Here is an 18502-nt window from a genome sequence, read left to right on the forward strand (position 1 = left end):
CTCTCCAGGAATACAAATTTATGTCAGAATCATCATGACTAAAACAAAGTGTTTCTCAATGTGTCACACAAAGTTTTTATTCAGTTTGTAAAAACTTCACAGCTGCAACACATTTAGCATTTCTCAGTTATCTTATATTTAAAGGTAGAAATGTACACATATTAAAACAATTAAAATTGAAATACATGTACAAAAAGGTACATAAATGATATAACTCAAACATAAAGAAGCAAGGCGACAACATTCAGAAACAGGTAGATTTAGTTTAGTTTATAGGGCTGTTTGATGATCATTTGAATCGCAATTAATCGGAAAATTTCAGTAGTTAATCGCTACTAATTGCATTTTAATCGCATGTTTGAAATTCCTTTGTTTCGCATTTACAAATAAAAATTGTTGGGCTTTTATTTTGAGAGTACTTCACTTGCTGTGTACTTTTATTTTGAAATAAAGTGAGGCCCTTCTGGTAGAGGGAAGGTTAGGACATGAAGTAAAGTGGTTAGGGATCCCAAAGTGAGGTCAAACAGCTCAAAGGAGCGGTAACAAAGGGTCAGTGTGTGATGTCATGAGGTCAGTGTGTGATGTCATGAGGTGGATATTACTTTGGACTCGTCAGCTGAGCTGTCTGAGAGTTTGTTAAAGTGAAATGAGACATTCAAAGATGCAGCAGTGTCCTTCTTTTACATCACTGAGACTACAGGGAGACACTGAGGACGACTATCTACGGAGAGCCTGAAGGGACAAAATAGCAAGAGAGTAATGTTGATTAACTAGTTCATGCTGACAGCCATAATTTGACTGGTCATTATTTTAAAGGAGCAGTGTGTGACTCAGACACCTAGTGTTTAAAATGTGTACTGCAGTCTAAATTCTAAACATCATAGAGCGCTGCCCCCCCCTCCTCACTAGAGTGGATGCTCACTCAGGTCACCATGTGGTGGACTCTGAAGCTTCAGTGTTTATCCAGCTCTGCATGGGTCTGTAAACCTTTCTGTGTTCTAACCTCTCTCCATTTTTCAAAAGCATCTCCAATATTGATCCTAGTTTGAGCACGTTTCTGCTCGTGGAGCTTATTAGAAACATGCAGAGGCTTTTTAGGTCGGGTACAATCACTTCTATCTGAACCACTTCTCTTGACCCGCTTCCATCGCTGCAACACCTGTTGACCTGATAACTGCTCTCATATCTGACAAACCGAGGGGCGTCTTAAAAACTAAAAACGCTCATTAACTCTTATATAATATATATAATAAATATGTATCCAGTTTTGGGCCTTTAAATTCTTTCTCACCACCTCTTTACCCTTTTCCTCCAACAGCGACCCCACCCGAGTGATCCATCAGTCGCCTGTCATGACTACAGAGCACCGACGACTACAATAACACCGGCCGGAGATATTCCAGGACATACATCCATCTCATGGGTTTGCAAAGTGTCACAGACCGTGACAGGGGCGATTAACCAGACCCCATGTTCCTGTATGAAGACCATTCATGATCTTCTTGACGAGAAACAGTAAGGACTCGACTTTAAAACCACACGACACGACACACAAGTTACACCTAACTCTGCACTGCAGCTCTGGGCTCAATCAACGGTTTCTAAATCCAAACACAGCTGAGATTGAACTTTCACACCCACACGAACGTTTAAAAGAAGCATGCTATTTCTACTTTGTGTGTGTTGTTGGATCTAATTTTTCCTCTTTGTTAGCTATGTGTGATCGCCTTTTATCTCCACTTGAAAGTATTCCTTTTGTGACGCCTGAACCACAATGGTTTCATATGTTTGTGCTCAACAATCTGATTAGCTTAGTTTGGAATATTCACTTTAATTTTATGTCCAATTTCCTTGATGCCACTGTCGCTGTGATTCATGAGTTGAATTATAGAGAAAAACAAATTAACGTCCAGGTTAACAGCCTTTAAACGTGATCAATTACTCCTCGTTTGGCTCGACGGAGCATCGAGGAGCAACAAATAAATCACAAACGGGCTCCTAATGGACGTCCATGTGTCGCTCAAAAGCCTTGTAATTCAGCATGACACTTCAGTTGAAGTCACTTCATGCCCACAGCAACAACAAGGCCCAGATTACAGTGCAGCAACCTGTAATTTCTGAATAACGTCGGGCGCTCTAAAACACTCATTACGACACAAACAATACGATCATCCCTGCTTCGCGGACAGAGCGGAGCTGAAGCCTGTTGGCTGTCTGTTAAACTCAGTGGGTGTCCTGCGTTGTTGTGTGCAGCGGACCCCTCCTTAAAAGCGACCCCCCTCACACCACAGGGGATAAAAAGCTCTAGTTACACAGCTTTGCCAAGTATACACATAGTTGAAACCTGTATATATATCCTCCAATCTACATCCTTTAATTCCTCTCTAAGGCTCCAAAGGCATTCCTGCTGTCAGTTCATGCAGGGGCCAGATATTTTTTATACCTGTATTTTTAAATCTGGGACGTATTTGTACACATTCCTCGTGTTATTTACGTTAAAACTCCAAAGTCGCTGCAGTAGATTCGTTTAAAAACAGCTGTAATGTCTCCTTTGGGGAGAACGCACCCAACAAATGTTTGTCCTCTAAAAGTTGTTTTTGTCACCGAAAAGCTCCGATTGTTATTCAAAGTATCCGACCACCATAAGAAAGGATCCCTACAACCTTTTTGTTCAAGAGGACTTTACACTTGAATCAACAAAATCCCACAATACCAGCAACTCCCTGAAAAACAGACTGCACAGTTTTGAGCGGTCAAGGATGAAAGACGATCAATCGGGACTACCAAATCGGCGCTCCTACATCGCAGAGGATCAAAGATGACCGACAGCCTCAGACAAATATCTGAGAATTCAATATATAGGATATACATCAAAGAACAACCAATAGAAATGCAGCATGAAACGACGCACTAATCAGCCCGACCAGACAGCCGCCAAAGCTACTGATAGCGCTAATGTGACTTGTCTAAAGCTCTCTTTGCAACACTTCCCCACAGCCATGTCCATGTATTTCTATCCTTTTTCCTTTTTTGTTTTTTTCTTTGCACTATGGAAAGAGCTCGCTTTCTGATGACCGCCATGGCGACTTCAGCTCGATCAGGTTGAGGCACACTGATGACTCTAATGACGCTGCGTGCAGCCTAAGATTCACAGGATACCTCGTTGCACACTTTGCATGCATGTCGTACCAATATAATGAGATTTGTGTCGTGCAAATGTAAACTTAAAAGATTGCAAAAAGCATACGGCCATGTAGGAGGCATGACACACAGAGATAGACCAACAACTCCTGTCACCTCTGTCAAGGCAGTTTCAAGAAGTACCATAATCCCTCTTTAAGTACATTTTAAAATATAGAACCAACTTGCCCCCACACCCACGCAGCACACACCTCTACACACTACGCAGACCACGTGTGTGCATCCTTCAACCTTTCGCATTCTTGTCCGAGCCGTGTGTAATGTGTGTGTTCATGCATGCATGTGTGAAATTGCTCAGCAATGTGCTGCCATGTGGGCTCCATGAGCTGCGTAAGTCTGTTTGAATGTAAACACCAGTGTGTAGGTGCGGTCCGTTGCTAGGGGTTACACACATGCAGGGTTTTGACCTTAAAGTGTCACCTCAAGGACATGAGGGGGCAAATCTCTGGTATTGTCCCGCTTCTCTGTCGAGTTTTACGCATCATGGAGTCTATTGTTTTGAACATGTTTGGACACTTTTTGACCCGTGAACTCGAGGTGTTACCAAACGTTTCTTTCGTTAAGTAAAGGAACCGAAGACAAATCCCTCTGAACTTTAAAACTTAAAGATGTATTTTGGGGCTTCTTAGGCCTTTATTTTAGAGACAGAACAGTTGATAGAGAAGGAAATCAGGAGGAGAGTAGCAGGAAAGGTGCAACCCTCGCCGCTCGGTTTGAGGACTGCAGCCTTCATGGCGTGGGCGAACTGACCGATTGGCCAATTAGTGCCACATTTTTGACCTTGAAATAGCACCTTGACATCATATGAGTATCACAACATTTGTCCTTGAACTCCCAGTTTTAAGGATTTTTTTAAAGGACATGAAGGAGCGGCCATCTTTCTTTTTGCAAACTTCTACACTGAATTTGTGACACGTGGTGCTGCTTCATGTGAGTGAGCAAACATTTTGACCCAAACGCAGCAGCATGGACAGTTTCAGGGTATCGATGACACCAACCAACACGTGAAGAAGAAGAAACAGGATGCTGTGACCTAGACTACTGTGTTTTATCGAGAGGCAGCATGACGTACCAGAAAGCAAATCGCACAGACATCGAAGATGACAAAAGACTCCACTACACAGAGCACTCGGTGAAGAGGAGATCACAGAGGAGGAGGTGGAGCAGGTCAGCAGATGATGAAAAACCTGCTCAGACTTTAAATAGACTCAAGAATCCCAGAGGAAACTCCCTGAACGTGGCTGAACTTCCAGAAAAATTAGCCTTCAAGTAAGACTGAGTCAGCACTTTGGAGAAGAAATTCAACACCTTAAATACCACATTGTGATTTTTTTTAAAAAGGGCTTATGAGCAGTCAAGGTCGTTTTCAAACTGCCAGTGCTCGCTGGAATCTGTGTGTTTGTCATGTACAGATGGTTTCCAGATTTGGACAGCAAATAAACAGGATCAGAACTGAAAGCAAACTACATCTGAAGATGGTTTACATGCAAGTCAGATTGCATTTTGCAAAACACAAGGACTGCATTTAATCCAGAGTGACAGAAGTGCACAAAAGAGGCTGAGTAGGATTGTGTCGGGCAATGAAAGAAATGTGCACCACGACTTGATTGTGCAAAACGGTTCTGTGTAGGAAAGTCACATCAAGCTACTTACGCCGGTTATTATCAAAGCAATATGTTCATATAGGAAAAGAAATCTGAACAAAGACGAAATCGCATCTTTCGCTCCACAGCTTACTTTTTTGGGTGGGGACTAAACAGAGTTTAAAGGTCATGGTGCTGCAATGAGTTTCCTCCAGCTATGCCCTAAAAATGAAGAAGCTTGTGCACAAGTGTAGCTCAGTAAATTGAGCAGATGTCCCATGTACAGGGGCTACAGTCCCCTCGACACACTTGTCTCTGGTTACGGCTCCCAATCTGCGACCATTTGGTGCATGTTTACACCACTCTCTCTTCAGATGTCTTGTCTAAGCCAAGAATCTATCTTTAAGGAGCTCAGACAACTGGAGGGATCTCAGACTAAAGCTGATGCTCATTTGCATCCAGTTGAGGTTTTTTGAGCATCTGATCTTCTTTTGTGTTGCTCTTTGGATGAAGTCGCCAACTGGATGAAGACTCCAAGGTAGAAACCAGAACTCAACGGTGTGAATAAACATCTAATCTGACCTTGGGAGAACATTGGGCTTCTCCAGGAGGAGCTGGAAAAACAATGCTGGGGTGAGGGACGTCTGGACTTAACTCGCTTAACCTGCTTGAACGAAAATCCAACCCCTGAAAAAGTGGATGGATGGAAGTGCAAAACTTTACACTTGCTAGAATTCTGTGCAAATGTTTCTCAGGTGCAATTAGAAGAAAAATGTGTTCAAGAATTCTGAGTTAATGCGACAAGGATCAAATCTCCCTAAAGTAGCTACAAAAGATTTTCGAGAAATTTGCTGTTTTTTTTGTACTTTCTCACTGTTTCCAGGAGTCAAAGTCAAAATGGTAAGTCCCTACAATCTACCTCCCAAACATTATGAGACAAGCTCCAACAATAGCTGAGAACCGCGCTGATACCTTGTACTTATCTTGATCTCGGATTGGTCATAATTTGCACGACTACAATGCTCATTTCCTGTGTTTATACGATTGAGCTAATGAGCAGGTAACCATCACAGAGGCATGGTTTTAGCAGACCAGCCGGTGAGATAAAGCCTGTCGTTTTTCCAAAATGATACAGCCTTCTGTCTGACAGCGACCACGCCTAGACAAGTGCTGCCTTTTGTTACCTTATTTACACAATAAACATGTGTACTGTAAAGGTGTGTGGGGGAGGGTGGACTCAAGGTGAAAGTGAGGCCTGCACAGGTCGAATACTAACGTTTACACAAAAGCAAGTTTCTCAAGCAGCTTTCACCAACATTTTCACCCACTCTGGTCTTTAGTGGTCTTTGTAACAGACGTCAGTTTGATGAAACCGAGTTCATACAGTTCCCTTTCAAAACTTTTGTCTATGAAGAACAAAGAACTTGTTTCACCCTCAAGGGCAGACTTCACTTTGACTTCTTTCTTGACTTAAAAAGATGACGAAATGACGACCCTGCTTTCTCCTGACGTCTACGTAGTATAGTCCCCAAAACATTCTCAGGATCTTTGAAGAATTCATAAAGTCTACATCATCCTTGGACGCTGCTTCTCTAATGCAGAGATCCTTTTAGCCAGTTTTTGAGTGTTCATGAGCTATATGTTGCAATTTAGAAACAACACGGATTACAAAGCATGTGTTGTATTTTATTGCTCATAATGTTTAAGCAACACTGAAACACCTGTTTGCAGTAATCATGTTTTTTCCCTTGACATTTAGCTGAACCAGAGACTCCCTAAAACCACTGAAATATTTCTCTACCTCAGCTGTGTCACAGTATATTCTAAAACGATTAACCTTTTCAACCAATCTTCAAAAGTCTGACAGTCAAAGATAGTTTTTGTTTAATAATAATTATAAAATTATGTAAAATCGGTAAACCTTCTCAAAGTTGTTGTTCGTGTAAATTTTCCCAGTAGGCGACTCATTTTTCAGACAAACCTGCTGACACAGATTTAAATGAAAGTTGAAGACAATCTTTGCAATATTAGCGTGCTCTTCTTGATTTCCTTTAGGGGTGCAAACAAGTACTCGGGTAAATAATAATCGGTTCCAAAAAGTTTTTAATCGATAATCGTTTTGGAGTCCACATTTTTGTAAATGTTTCTTGTTGCATTGTGGGTTCTAGGATAGGCCTAATTCAAAACAGAAAAAAAGGAGCACAAGCGCAAAAAGAAAATAGATGACAAACAAAGCGCTGATAAAGGCTCTGTACTGAAACGCACATCCGTACACTGCTACCCTAACAAAAATATCCCTTTAATTTACCCCCCTATGAATTCACAATGAACAAAAAGTCCCAAACAAACGAAATATGCAATATGATCTACTAGAGTTCAGTTCAAATTGTCTTTTTAGTCCACAGAAAAAGAAGGACTTTCACTTTGCGATTAACGCTTTACTCCGTCAAACCAAAGACGTTTGATCATCCAGGACAGAGCAGCATAACTAGATGTTTTCATATATTTTGGAATTTTAGATGATTATTCTTTTAATAACTACAAAACAGAACGACCTTATAGGGAGAGAGAGCTCATAGCGGACGGATGAGTGAGATTGAGCGAGTGTGTCACGCACAGAGGAGAAAGATGAAACAGTTCACCTGTTCTATTGTAACTTCATTTCCCAGAGTAAAGTGTGCTCTACACTGCAGACTGGAGTCTTTGTTAACACAATGTTTCTGTCAAAACAGCTTCAACGTGTGATGAGTGCAATGATGTCTGCACGACCGCTCGCCACACTCACTGCTCTAATTATAATAAGGTGTTATAATTATAACATAACACGTCTGTGTGAATTTTTATTTGAGGCTTGCTGTCTGTTGAAGTAAGAAATTACTACAAAACAATTACTCGAGTACTCGCTTTAACAATGGGAAGAGTAATCGAACACAAAGCTTTAAACACAAAGAAAAGCTGAAGTTGTTGGGAATGTCATTGGCTTTGCCCATGTTTAGTCTTAACCAGCAGTTTTGGACACATTCGTTTTTTAATGGTGTATTCTAGAGCAGTGGTTCCCAAAGTGGGGGTCGGGATCCCCTGGGGGATCGCGAGACACTTAGAGGGGGGTGTTGTGTGTTGTTCCAATCTCTGCTGTAAAAACAGGCTTTTTTGAATGGGTGTGTATGTGACTTCCTGTGCTTCTGCAGCCAGCCTCTAGTGGTCACTTGAGGAACTGCAGGATTTTTGCACTTCAGCATCTGCTTCTTTTTTCAACACCAGAGACCAATTGAGTACGCTCTGGTTAAATAACTGAAGAGAACACAATCATCAGTATTTTTTGGTTTCTAAATTCACATTCAGGGAAAATAATCGGAAAATACGGACGACAATGTAAAGTGAAAGCTTGTCGCTGGCGGAGTCGACAGTAAAGGAGGACAGATGTCTTTGCTGAAGCTTCTGTAGACCTGATAAGCAGACCCAACCCATAATGCTTTATGATGGCCTTTCCCCCCGAGCACAAAAAGAAGGAGATAATCCTAATTAAGTGTGGCGGATTCTACCATTATTGCTTTCTCATAAATGGAATCAACTCTGGATGCGACAGACATTTTTCGACCAGTGTGGTTGAATTTATCTTCATTTTTGCCCACCATACTCTGGCTGTGTGCGTCGAGTTCTCTGGCTTCACGGTTACATCAGTCATGTGGAAATATCTCACATGTTTCATGAATCAATTCTGTGCATTTACTCCTGGAATGTTCCACCTCCATGTTCAAACTTTTCCACCTCTTCTTAAATGAGAAATAGTTTGGCTTGAGCAGGAGTCGTCCTCTTCAAAGCAGGTTGTAAAAAACAACCCTGTAGCTTTATCTTCAGGGTCAAAAAGGTTAATAACTAATTAATTTAAGAGCTGTGGATTATAAAACTCCATGTGCATGCTTGTCTATTGAACACTATAAGTAGTAAAAACTAACAACTAGACAGCTGTAATTTACAACATAGACAGAATCATGTTTCAGGCTTATTCCTGTACCCGCGCCAGCAGACTAAGTTTTGACCTTGCCCATATCGTGCACCCTGAAGGTGTACTATGCTGCTGTTTACACCTGAAACACTCACAGGAATGTCATTTTTTGTTGCAGGATATCAGTGCATGGCGTTAAAGGCGGCGTGTGGAGCTCAGGGATGGAGAAAGATTTACTGGTCGTGGTTTGTTTTTAGCTAACATGCACCACAGAAAAAGTCGGCTAGATGCCTTTGGTGTTAAATATGAAACAGCAAATTTGCAAGATGTACATGTAGACTACCCTGCACCTTTCTTCTGTTCTTATATCTTTCCTATGATCAAATTCCAAGACAGGATAAAAGCATTGCTGTACCTGTGTGATGAAAACTTAGTTCATCATGTTTCTTAGAGTCCCTAAACGCCTCCTAGATGCATCCTACATGGCGTTCATTGTGTTTTCTCCACTCAGGGTGGAATCCTAATCCTAATTAAACATTTAAACTAAACTGAAAGTGCATCTTCCATTAGCTCCTTTTTAAAACCATTCGAATGGCAACCTAGAGGGCCCTTGAAATGTTCTACTCTGGAGTTCACTCAATGAAGTTTTATCTTTTAAATGGGCGTGCACCATGACTTTTTTGCATGTGCACAGCGAATATTGCAATGTAAATTTAAAATGTGCACAGATTGAAACAGGCTCATCGGTCATGAAGACTTAATCATCTTCATCAACACAGACAAGGCCACGGCTCGCTTCTCAGCCTTTACATGCTTTGACCTCTGGCAGGCAGGAAATGAAGAAGTCCCTCTAATTGTGTGGGTGTGTGTGTGTGTGTGTGTGTGTGTGTGTGTGTGTGTGTGTGTGTCTGGAGGGGTTTGTGGCCTGTTTTTTGTGACACACTTGGGGGGGATGGGGTTGTAAAGGTTTAACAGAAAAGTCAAACTTCTGTAACTGTGTACTCTATTTGTGTCTTTTGTATGTGAAGTGTGAGTTCAGACCGAGGGCACACACACACACACACACACACACACACACACACACACACACACACACACACACACACACACACACATACACACACATGCACACACATGCACACATACAGGAGTGAAACAGTAGTGATATTTCCACTGCTGGTTTTAAGATAAACACAGGAACATGTCGACAGAATCTCTTCTACTTCGTCGTATAAAATGTCTGAAGTCCTTTTGTCTGTCACAACCCAAGGCCGCACCATAAAGCCCCCGAGGTCAATAATTGACAGAGATCATTATGGAAAGTTTAAATGTCCTCTCTCTCTCACAGGCACGGGTTAATGTGTAAGAGCTGGGAAGAGAATCTGTGGTGACTTTTAACTGGTTCAACTCGCCTCCCCGACTGCCCGAACCTTGAAACTCAAAAACTGAAGCGAAGAAAAATGGAAGAAGCAATTTGTGACCGATGAAAGAAAACAGAGAAATCTCAGCAGCGAGAGAATCGTAGATAACAGAGGTCAAAGTGCAAATGTGTAGCTCCCTGTATGTTTTACAGCTTAGATGACAGACCTCTAATGTGTTTATGAACTTAGCTCATCTCGGCTTTGTCGAGCTTTTGCACATTTGATCAAGTTTTACAAAATATCAGGTCGCCCAGAATGACTGCTTGAAAGGGAAAACAAATATTTGGAAAAATCTCCAGTAGATTTATTCAACCTGAAGCTGTGAAACAGGCGATAATGGCTGCAGCTTAATCCTTTGTTAAGGCCCTGACACACCAAGGAGATTGGCGGCCGTCGGTCCTAGTTGGACGTACTGAGCCAAACTGTCGCTGAATAAATCTACTAATTTAACCCCACCGTGTGCCATAGAGCTCCTTTGTTTATGAGCACAAACAAACTAGCTGTGGTTGATTCTTCTTCAGGTAACGCAGCATGTCCGTCATGTATCAGCCGATAGCACCTTTATTTATTTATTATGTAACCTGCCTTTACAGATCAACCATCAGGAGTCAGAGCGTCTTCTCTCTCCTGTTTCTAACCCCAGATTAATCCTTAAAATCGTCTCAGTACGTTTTCCTTCTCTACACAGAAAACAACACTGCAGCAAAATCCACATCATCTACTCCTCATACTAACCATGACTGTGCTGATTGGTGCTTTTCAGCTTTCTTCAAAGAGTGACCTCTGTCTGTGTTTGTTATTTTCCTGCTTTTTATTCGTCGCTCTGTTTTCAGATCCACTCAGTGAGGTGAATGTTTTTTCTCTGCAGGACTCGGTTACCCAATCCCCCCGAGGGCGGGACATGATGTCACCACGGAGCGAAAGCGGGAAACTGATAGGGCTGCTTACATTTCATGGCTCCTTTACTCAGATTGATACGCATATTTGGAAACAAACCTAGAAGAATACAAGGAAGTGCGTGCTCAGGATGTTTTTTTTTTTGTGATTATTGAATTTGAAATGAGCCTCAAAGAACGTTTTGAAGAAGTTAGTGTAGATATTTTGATTTCCTCTCCCTGAGCTGCCGTGTCATTAACACCCTGCCTATTAAACTTTCATTGTTTTCCTTCTCTCTACGCTCCAAACCTGTCAAGCATACCTGTCTCACCTCTCTGCTGACGCTGTGGGGAAACAGACAGCGTCAGCGTCTTGCGAAACTTCGCGCTAGTTACAAATTAATCCCCATCTCACTCATATTTAGCCGCTGCTTAACCCAGTACAAAGTTTAGCTGTCATTCTGTCCAATAATTCATGTGATGGTTAATATTTGAACCACATAGATAACCCGCTTTGCAGAATTAGACGACGGCTCTTTGAACCGGAGCAATTTAGCGTTTCAGCGACTCGCTAAAGATGTTATGAAACTGTTAAATCTCCTGTGTTTTAAAGTGAAACTGTTCCTCTACAGGGGTTGATTCAGCCGCAGTTAGCATGCGAGCTATTTGATGACCTATATCTTCAAAAAGGTCGTCCTCCTCCTGTTGTTGTTGCTGGGTTTGACCTCTGCTGTTTCCCAATCCTGTCACTGTGTTTTCTCTTTGAGCACACATTTTGAGTTGTGACATCTTGTTGGGAAATTTGTTGGACCCCACCCACCTGTTCTTTACCCGTAGTCATGTTTTCTGTTCTCCAGTTTGTTCTTCTCCACTCTTTAGTTCAGATTGTGATTCTGTTCAACTACACGTAGCATTGATATAAAGACAGATATTCTCATTATAGCGTTGTATAGAGGACTCTGTTGCTCCATCTTACCTCAGGAGACCCTCCGCCCCTCCTCCAGTCTGACAGGGAAAGTCTCCCCCAGTGAGGTGCATGTGTGAACAACAGCATCAGCAGAATTTCAGGAGCAGTCCCCATGAAATTATCTCGATATTTTCAAGAGTGCAGATGTGAAAATGGCTTTAAAAGACAAAAGTCTCAAACTGTTTATAACACCAACGTATGGAGGCAGAAGTAGACGAGTAACTCCTCCGTTCTGTGAGGTTTTCAACGGAGTCTGGTGGCTTTGAAGAGAGTGACGTAACATCTCTTATTGATTAAAAAATACATCTTTGTGTTGAACATAAAGCTCTCTCTCTCTGCAGGGATCATTCCCGTCATGTAGTCATACACAATAACAACCGGAGCCTATCAGGGACAAAAACAACAACTTCTAGTGGACACAGTTTCTTACTCAACACATTGGACATCGACCACTTCCCTCTGATGAGTCACAGGAAGTGACACTTTCAGAAAACAAGCAGGAAGATGGTCACTCAGTGTCACTAACTTAGCATTTATTCAAATCTGCATCACAGTTCATATCACAGTTGTGAGTAAAATGCATCTTTTTTTGGGAACTTTTAAGATTATTTAATGTCTGCAGGTGGTTACGAGGATGCTCTTTGACTTTTCTTGTAGCTATAATCTTAATTTCTAAGGATTAAAAAAGGCGATTTTGTCAGTTTTCTTTAGTTAAGTGTCATGGCTCCTTCACCTTGACTTCATGACATTGACTTGAGTGTTTCCTCTCCGTCTCTCTCTGACAGCTAACTAACCTGGGGTCCTCAGTGAGCGTGCTGCAGACTCTTGCGTCTCATATTAACACCTGCTGAAAGGTAGAGCGAAGGATTCAGGACAAACATGAGGGACAAAGGGAACTCTGTGAGTCCGAATGAAGCCATGATGTCCTTCAAACACAAGGTGAAAGTAACCGCACACACACACGCCCTCAGCGTCTCAGTCGATCTGACCTGCAGTCATTAAAATCACACAAACATTAACAGACTCTGAGGAGGACTGATAAAGGAAAAATGTGCCGTAAATCACAGAGCTGTTAAACTGGATCAAACAGTACTCATTTACAAACAGCCCTGGACTCACTAACGCTACTACGATGATTAAATATTTTTATTATAAAGCAGCTAAACCAAAGGTGTCATCGCATCAGTTTAAAAACGTCTTGTGACTTTAAAGGTTTGATTTCCTGAGATAAAAAAAAATGCTTTCTGCGTTGCAGGATGTCGTCAGAGCGGAGAGACCTCCAGACTCAGGTGTGTCCTTGTGTGCTAGAGTTTGTCGACCCATTCTGTCACACTTGACACCTTCCCGGGCAGAGTCCACACAGCTGGTGAGGAAGATGTCCCACATGGACCCAGAACTGAAGAAATCAAAGAGAAGAATCAGACAAACCCGTCAAAACAATATCTGACAAAACGGTTTATCTTAAGAGAGGAGCTCATTTCTGGTCCGGCACTGCTCAGCGAATTGTCTGTAAAAAGTCTGAATAAGGGAAAAAAATAACTGTGAAGAACTCAGACAGAAGTTAAGACATATTTAAAGAAGCAAAATATCCTTAAAGTTTCTAAAAAGACTGAAAAACACAAACACACAAAATCCAAGACAGAAATTATCCATATGTTCGAATAAGTCTGAATAAGCCCTTAAAAGACTAAAATATCTTCCCTAAATCAGCTCAAACATTTGAAATATTTTTCCAAAAGCTCTTAAACTTTCTTAACGGTTTCTAAAATAACTAAAGAATTTGTTTTCATAAAAATATTAAAATATTTGAAAGAATTCCCTAAAAGACAGGTTTCTAAAAGCCCTTAAAGGACTAAAACCACTTTAAAAGTCCCTAAAACTGCTTAAAATCGTGAGTTCATTATGTGTCTAAAAGCCCTTAAAATATTTAGTCTCTAAAATGACTGAAGAGAAGTCTTTAAAAAGACCAAACTATTTTAAAAAGTCTCTTTTAAGCTCGTCGTTTCTGACCCAGATCATCAACCTTCTAACATTTCAGATTTTAAGCCAGATTTTTTGGGCGCTGTGTAACTGAAGGACTCGTTTATGCTCGGCCTCGGGAGAGACATCAGACGATTTGTTTGCTGCTCGCGTTCTTACCTGACTCTATTTTCACTGTCTCTCTCTCTCGATCTGTTTAACCAACAGGATCGTTGTAGAAACATCAGAGTTGTAAGGGACGTCACCGGCTTCTGTTGTGACGACAACAAACCTGTTTTCACAGATGACCGGTCAGCTGCTCAGTGTCAACAGAGTCTGGCTTTAGAGGAGACGATCTGCCTCTGGCCTGCCCTTCACCTGTCCACTCTCACCTGTGGGGGAAAAGGAGGCCTGCTGTGGTTGGGTCAGTCAACAGGTTTGTGAAGGTCCAGTAGTGTCATTCAAATTATTAATTTTGCGTTTTTTTTCCTTCTGATGTTGAACAAAAATATATTTAAAAAGTAAAAAGAGTAAAAATATGTCAGGAAAAGAACTAAAACATGTGTTTAAAATGCTCTAAGAAGCCTTAAACGTCTCTAAAAGAACTCAACTATCAGTATAATGTCCCTGGTTCTCAGGGGAACTCCCTATAGTGGATCAGAAAGTCCCCAGAACTGTCCGATCCCACAACACTGAATGTTAAGGCCCTAACACACCAAGGAGATCGTCGGATATCCGTTCTAGTTGGACCGTCGGTGAGCGGTCGTTGCCCTAGTTTTTGCGGTGTGTCCGGCTCCATCACTACCCGTCTGCCTTTTTTTTGGCCGATTCGACATGTGGAATATGAGTCGGTGAGAGGAATCTCTCTGATTGGCTGTTCAGAGGTTTCATTTCTCTCCAGCTCTCGACACAGGTTCATGAAAGCCCCTTGAGCATGGCGCTGTAGTATCCATGCTTTCACCATTAGTGCGGTTTCTCCTTATTTGTCGCCTCCGCCTCTTCTTTTCTTTTTCCACTAAAATACCAGCATTTCCAGCATGGAGACCGCTATCGATGGGACTCCAGCGCCCCCTGCAGGAACAGAACGGTGACGTTGCTCAGGCTTCAAAACATTCATATTTACAGTCGATGGACTGGACGAGCAAATATATCCGAGTATAATTTACATGACGTTTTTATCACAGCAGCACAGGCAGCTTCCAGTAGCAGCTCACGCTTCCTAATGTAGCTTTGAAGTAACATCCGGTGTTACCACGGCAACGATACACATGTTGTGTCTGTCATGGCGGCTGCCTCTACGAGACACATCCTGTTACAGCTATAAAATTACAGATTTCTCTGGCTTTGATAACTGTTGGAAATATTTGCGCTAATGTAAGAACTCAACCCAAAAAATATATAACAGGTTTTTAAACTTCGACATATTACACCTTTAAATATCTGTCAGAAATCTGATAAAGGTTAAAAGGTCATTCAAAGGTCAAAACGACACACACAAAAACCTAAGAGCCTTAAAGAAAAAAATCTGTTAAGGGGAAATAAAAATCTGTCAAAGTCTCTAACAAGTTATGATATTGTAAAAGTCCCTTAAAGGACATTCCCGTCTCGTAGAAACTCCCATTTCTCAGCCTCCATGTTTTCATAGATTACATGAGGAGACTTTTAGGTAACTCTCCTTTTGTTCTCCTCTCGGCCGTCTGCTTTGGGTTACGTTCAAACAGCACAAAGCGCCTCTGAGGAGATAAAAACCTGACGCTTTGCTGACGTGCGATGGAGAAATATTATGAGTTTGGTTTTTAAAAAAAGTTCACCACAAACATTCAGTCAGGGCAGATTAAGCCGAGCATGCTGGGAAACTGTTCTCCTCCCTCCTGGAGCAGAGCGAGCTCGACTCGAGGAGGTTTGGTTAATCATTTCTTATTTTTACATATTTTCTTCGGCCTATAAGGAAGGAACGAGAAGCTTCACACGCCTAAAGGGTTAAAATAAAGAGAGACCAGGAAAGGATTCAAAAACAGATTTCAAGGATGTCCACTTCACATTTATGGTTTCCCATCTTTACAAATCTATCCCCATTATCTCTTCCCTCCTGGCTGCACGCCTTGGATTGGTGGGAGACAGAATAAAATCATTTCAGGGAGGAAGAAAAAACATTTTTAAGAAGACTGAAATATCTTTGAAAGTTACTTAAAGGTTAAATTCTGTAAAAAGTTCCTCAAAAGACTTTTCTCTCGTGTATCAGGGTCAGTCACAGAGCGGGTTGCAGCAGTTGATGTATCAGAATATTTAGTGTATTTTTAATTAAGTGCGTCTGCAGGTGGAATGATTTTAAGAGTCTCAGAGACTCAAAACACGATTTAATCTTCAAACAAACAGTTTAAAGGAATGTCCTTCAGAGGGGACACGCTTCACTTTGAGACTCTTGGGACATTTCTGTGTGTAGACTTTCTACTTCTGAGTAAAACAGAGTGTGATGCAAAGTTCTCCTCTGACTCTGCAGGTGCAGCGTGGACTTTGCTCATCTATGAACCGCCCGTCCTGCCTGCAGAGGAGTCACCTTGTCCCTGCAGAGCGTTGCATCTCTTCCGGTCTCTCTACAAACCCCCCTCCCCCTCCCCCTCCTCCTCCTCCTTCCCACCCCTCCTCCTCCTCCTCCTCTTACTACTACTACTTCCTCTTTGCATCCACGTGACCACATCCTCCCCACTACACCTGCACCCGTCCTGTCCTGTCTCTGCTCCTTCCACGTGGGACCGAAGCTACACTGACCTCTGGAGGTTCTCACATCACTCATGTTCTCAACGTTGCAGTTTTTCTCTGCATTAAACTCCGCCCCCTTCTCGATCACCTGAGTGGTAAACCAGGAAACGAGGACTGCGGCAAGCTGAGTGTCCTCTGAGTGCTCACCTTCAACTTTAGACTGTGCATACATTCTTTGCACGCTCTCTTTGCAAGATAGCATCGCACGGGGCTGTTGAGTTAGAATAGTCCCGGAAAACTGGGACGTATTTACATCTCAAAGGGACGAAAGTGCAGAGCAGATGTTTGTGAAAGGGCAGAGGAAGAACAGATGTGTCTTATAATAGAGGCTGCACTGTCATTGTGATCTCTGGAATAAAGATCCTGCAGCCCACACACACACACTCACTCATCTTTACCAGCATGAGCAGTGTTATCAGTAGCAACAGAACATTTCCATGCACAACATGGAACATACACACATGCACACACGGGGAAAACGAGAGCCGGGTAGGGTGTCATATTGCAGGAGGAAGCTGTGTCCTCCAGATGTCACCGATGACGGAAAAGTACAGTCACGCCCGGCGGAGTCTCACATCCTTCAGATGGAGAGAGAGAGGGAGGAGGGGATTAAATGATTATCCCGTCCCCACTTTCTATCCTTCTTTACGTTCTCGCTGTTCTCTGACGGGGAGAACTGCTGACTGCGACATTCCTCCGTCGCCTGCTGCTGCACAGGAGCAGAATGAGTTCACGGCACTTTATTATTATCCCACATTCAGACGTGATGTGTCATCATGAGCTCACTCCGCTCTGGTACCGTACCAGGTTACATTTTTATCAACCTTCTGGACAAAATGTATCAAGAATTTTCATCAGTTCCTACTCGTATGTCGTCTTTTATTCAATGATTCTGACAAAACTAGACACGCATCTCTTTATAACTAACATGTCTGACTCCATGTTTTTTATATAAAAAGTCCTGTCCTCTGCCTCACATTTATAAAAAGCCTCTTTGAGGACTCAAGTATCTGCAAGGGCTAAGATATCTGTGCAGAGCTAGAGAACGTGAAGAACTAAAGTAAAGACTAAAACATCTTTAAAACGTCCCTAAAGAGACTCAGATATCTCAGTAATGTCACTAAAAATACAAGATGACACAATGGGATACAATAAAATAGAGCGGCTCTGGCTCAACCCCAAGTTGCTCTCGCTGTGTCTGCGGTGTGTGAATGTGTAAGAATGGATAAGTTACTTCTGATAGCCTCTACCATCAGTGTGTGATTCTGCAGGTGTGAGAGCTTTGAGTAGTCAGAAGACGACATGAGTGCTATACAAGCTCAAGTCCATTTACCATACGATAAGTAACGGTACTTTTTTGTCCCAGGAGGTAAACTTGTCCCAGACTCCCTTGGTGCCCACACTGAGCTGCAGTGTGAATGAGGGATGTCTCTTAAAGTTTTGACCCCTACAGAATTACGAGCTCCTGAGGCTTTATTCTGACGGGCCATAATTTGACATCTTGACCCCTAAACAAATACTTTAGAGCAGACAGGACACAGAGAGGAGGACTAGGGGTCTGACAGACATAGAGAGGAGGACCAGGGGTCTGACAGACATAGAGAGGAGGACCAGGGGTCTGACAGACACAGAGAGGAGGACCAGGGGTCTGACAGACATAGAGAGGAGGACTAGGGGTCTGACAGACATAGAGAGGAGGACCAGGGGTCTGACAGACATATAGAGGAGGACCAGGGGTCTGACAGACATATAGAGGAGGACCAGGGGTCTGACAGACATAGAGAGGAGGA

At 42.3% G+C, this 18502-nt stretch overlaps 1 protein-coding gene across 6 annotated transcripts; it reads left to right on the plus strand.

Annotated features, from left to right (window-relative positions):
• Window positions 1-1305: 1305 nt before the first annotated feature.
• Window positions 1306-17894, plus strand: LOC114921535 (uncharacterized). Of its 6 annotated transcripts, none has more exons than XM_065951800.1 (5): window positions 1306-1515; window positions 12779-12932; window positions 13249-13359; window positions 14181-14388; window positions 16453-17894. In XM_065951800.1, exons 2-5 carry the CDS (start codon window positions 12873-12875, stop codon window positions 16776-16778), a joined length of 705 nt encoding a protein of 234 aa, XP_065807872.1. In that variant the 5' UTR covers window positions 1306-1515; window positions 12779-12872; the 3' UTR covers window positions 16779-17894. The 6 variants fall into 6 exon arrangements, 4 of the variants coding, with proteins under 4 accessions (XP_065807872.1, XP_029137639.2, XP_029137638.2 ...); XM_029281805.2 differs by lacking the exon at window positions 1306-1515 and adding an exon at window positions 11817-12561 and having other exon boundaries at window positions 13249-13282; window positions 14257-14388; XM_029281802.2 differs by lacking the exon at window positions 1306-1515 and adding an exon at window positions 11829-12561.
• The last annotated feature ends 608 nt before the right edge of the window (window positions 17895-18502 follow it).

Source organism: Labrus bergylta, chromosome 24 (genome assembly GCF_963930695.1).
Source record: "Labrus bergylta chromosome 24, fLabBer1.1, whole genome shotgun sequence".
NCBI classification, from domain to species: Eukaryota; Metazoa; Chordata; class Actinopteri; order Labriformes; family Labridae; genus Labrus; species Labrus bergylta.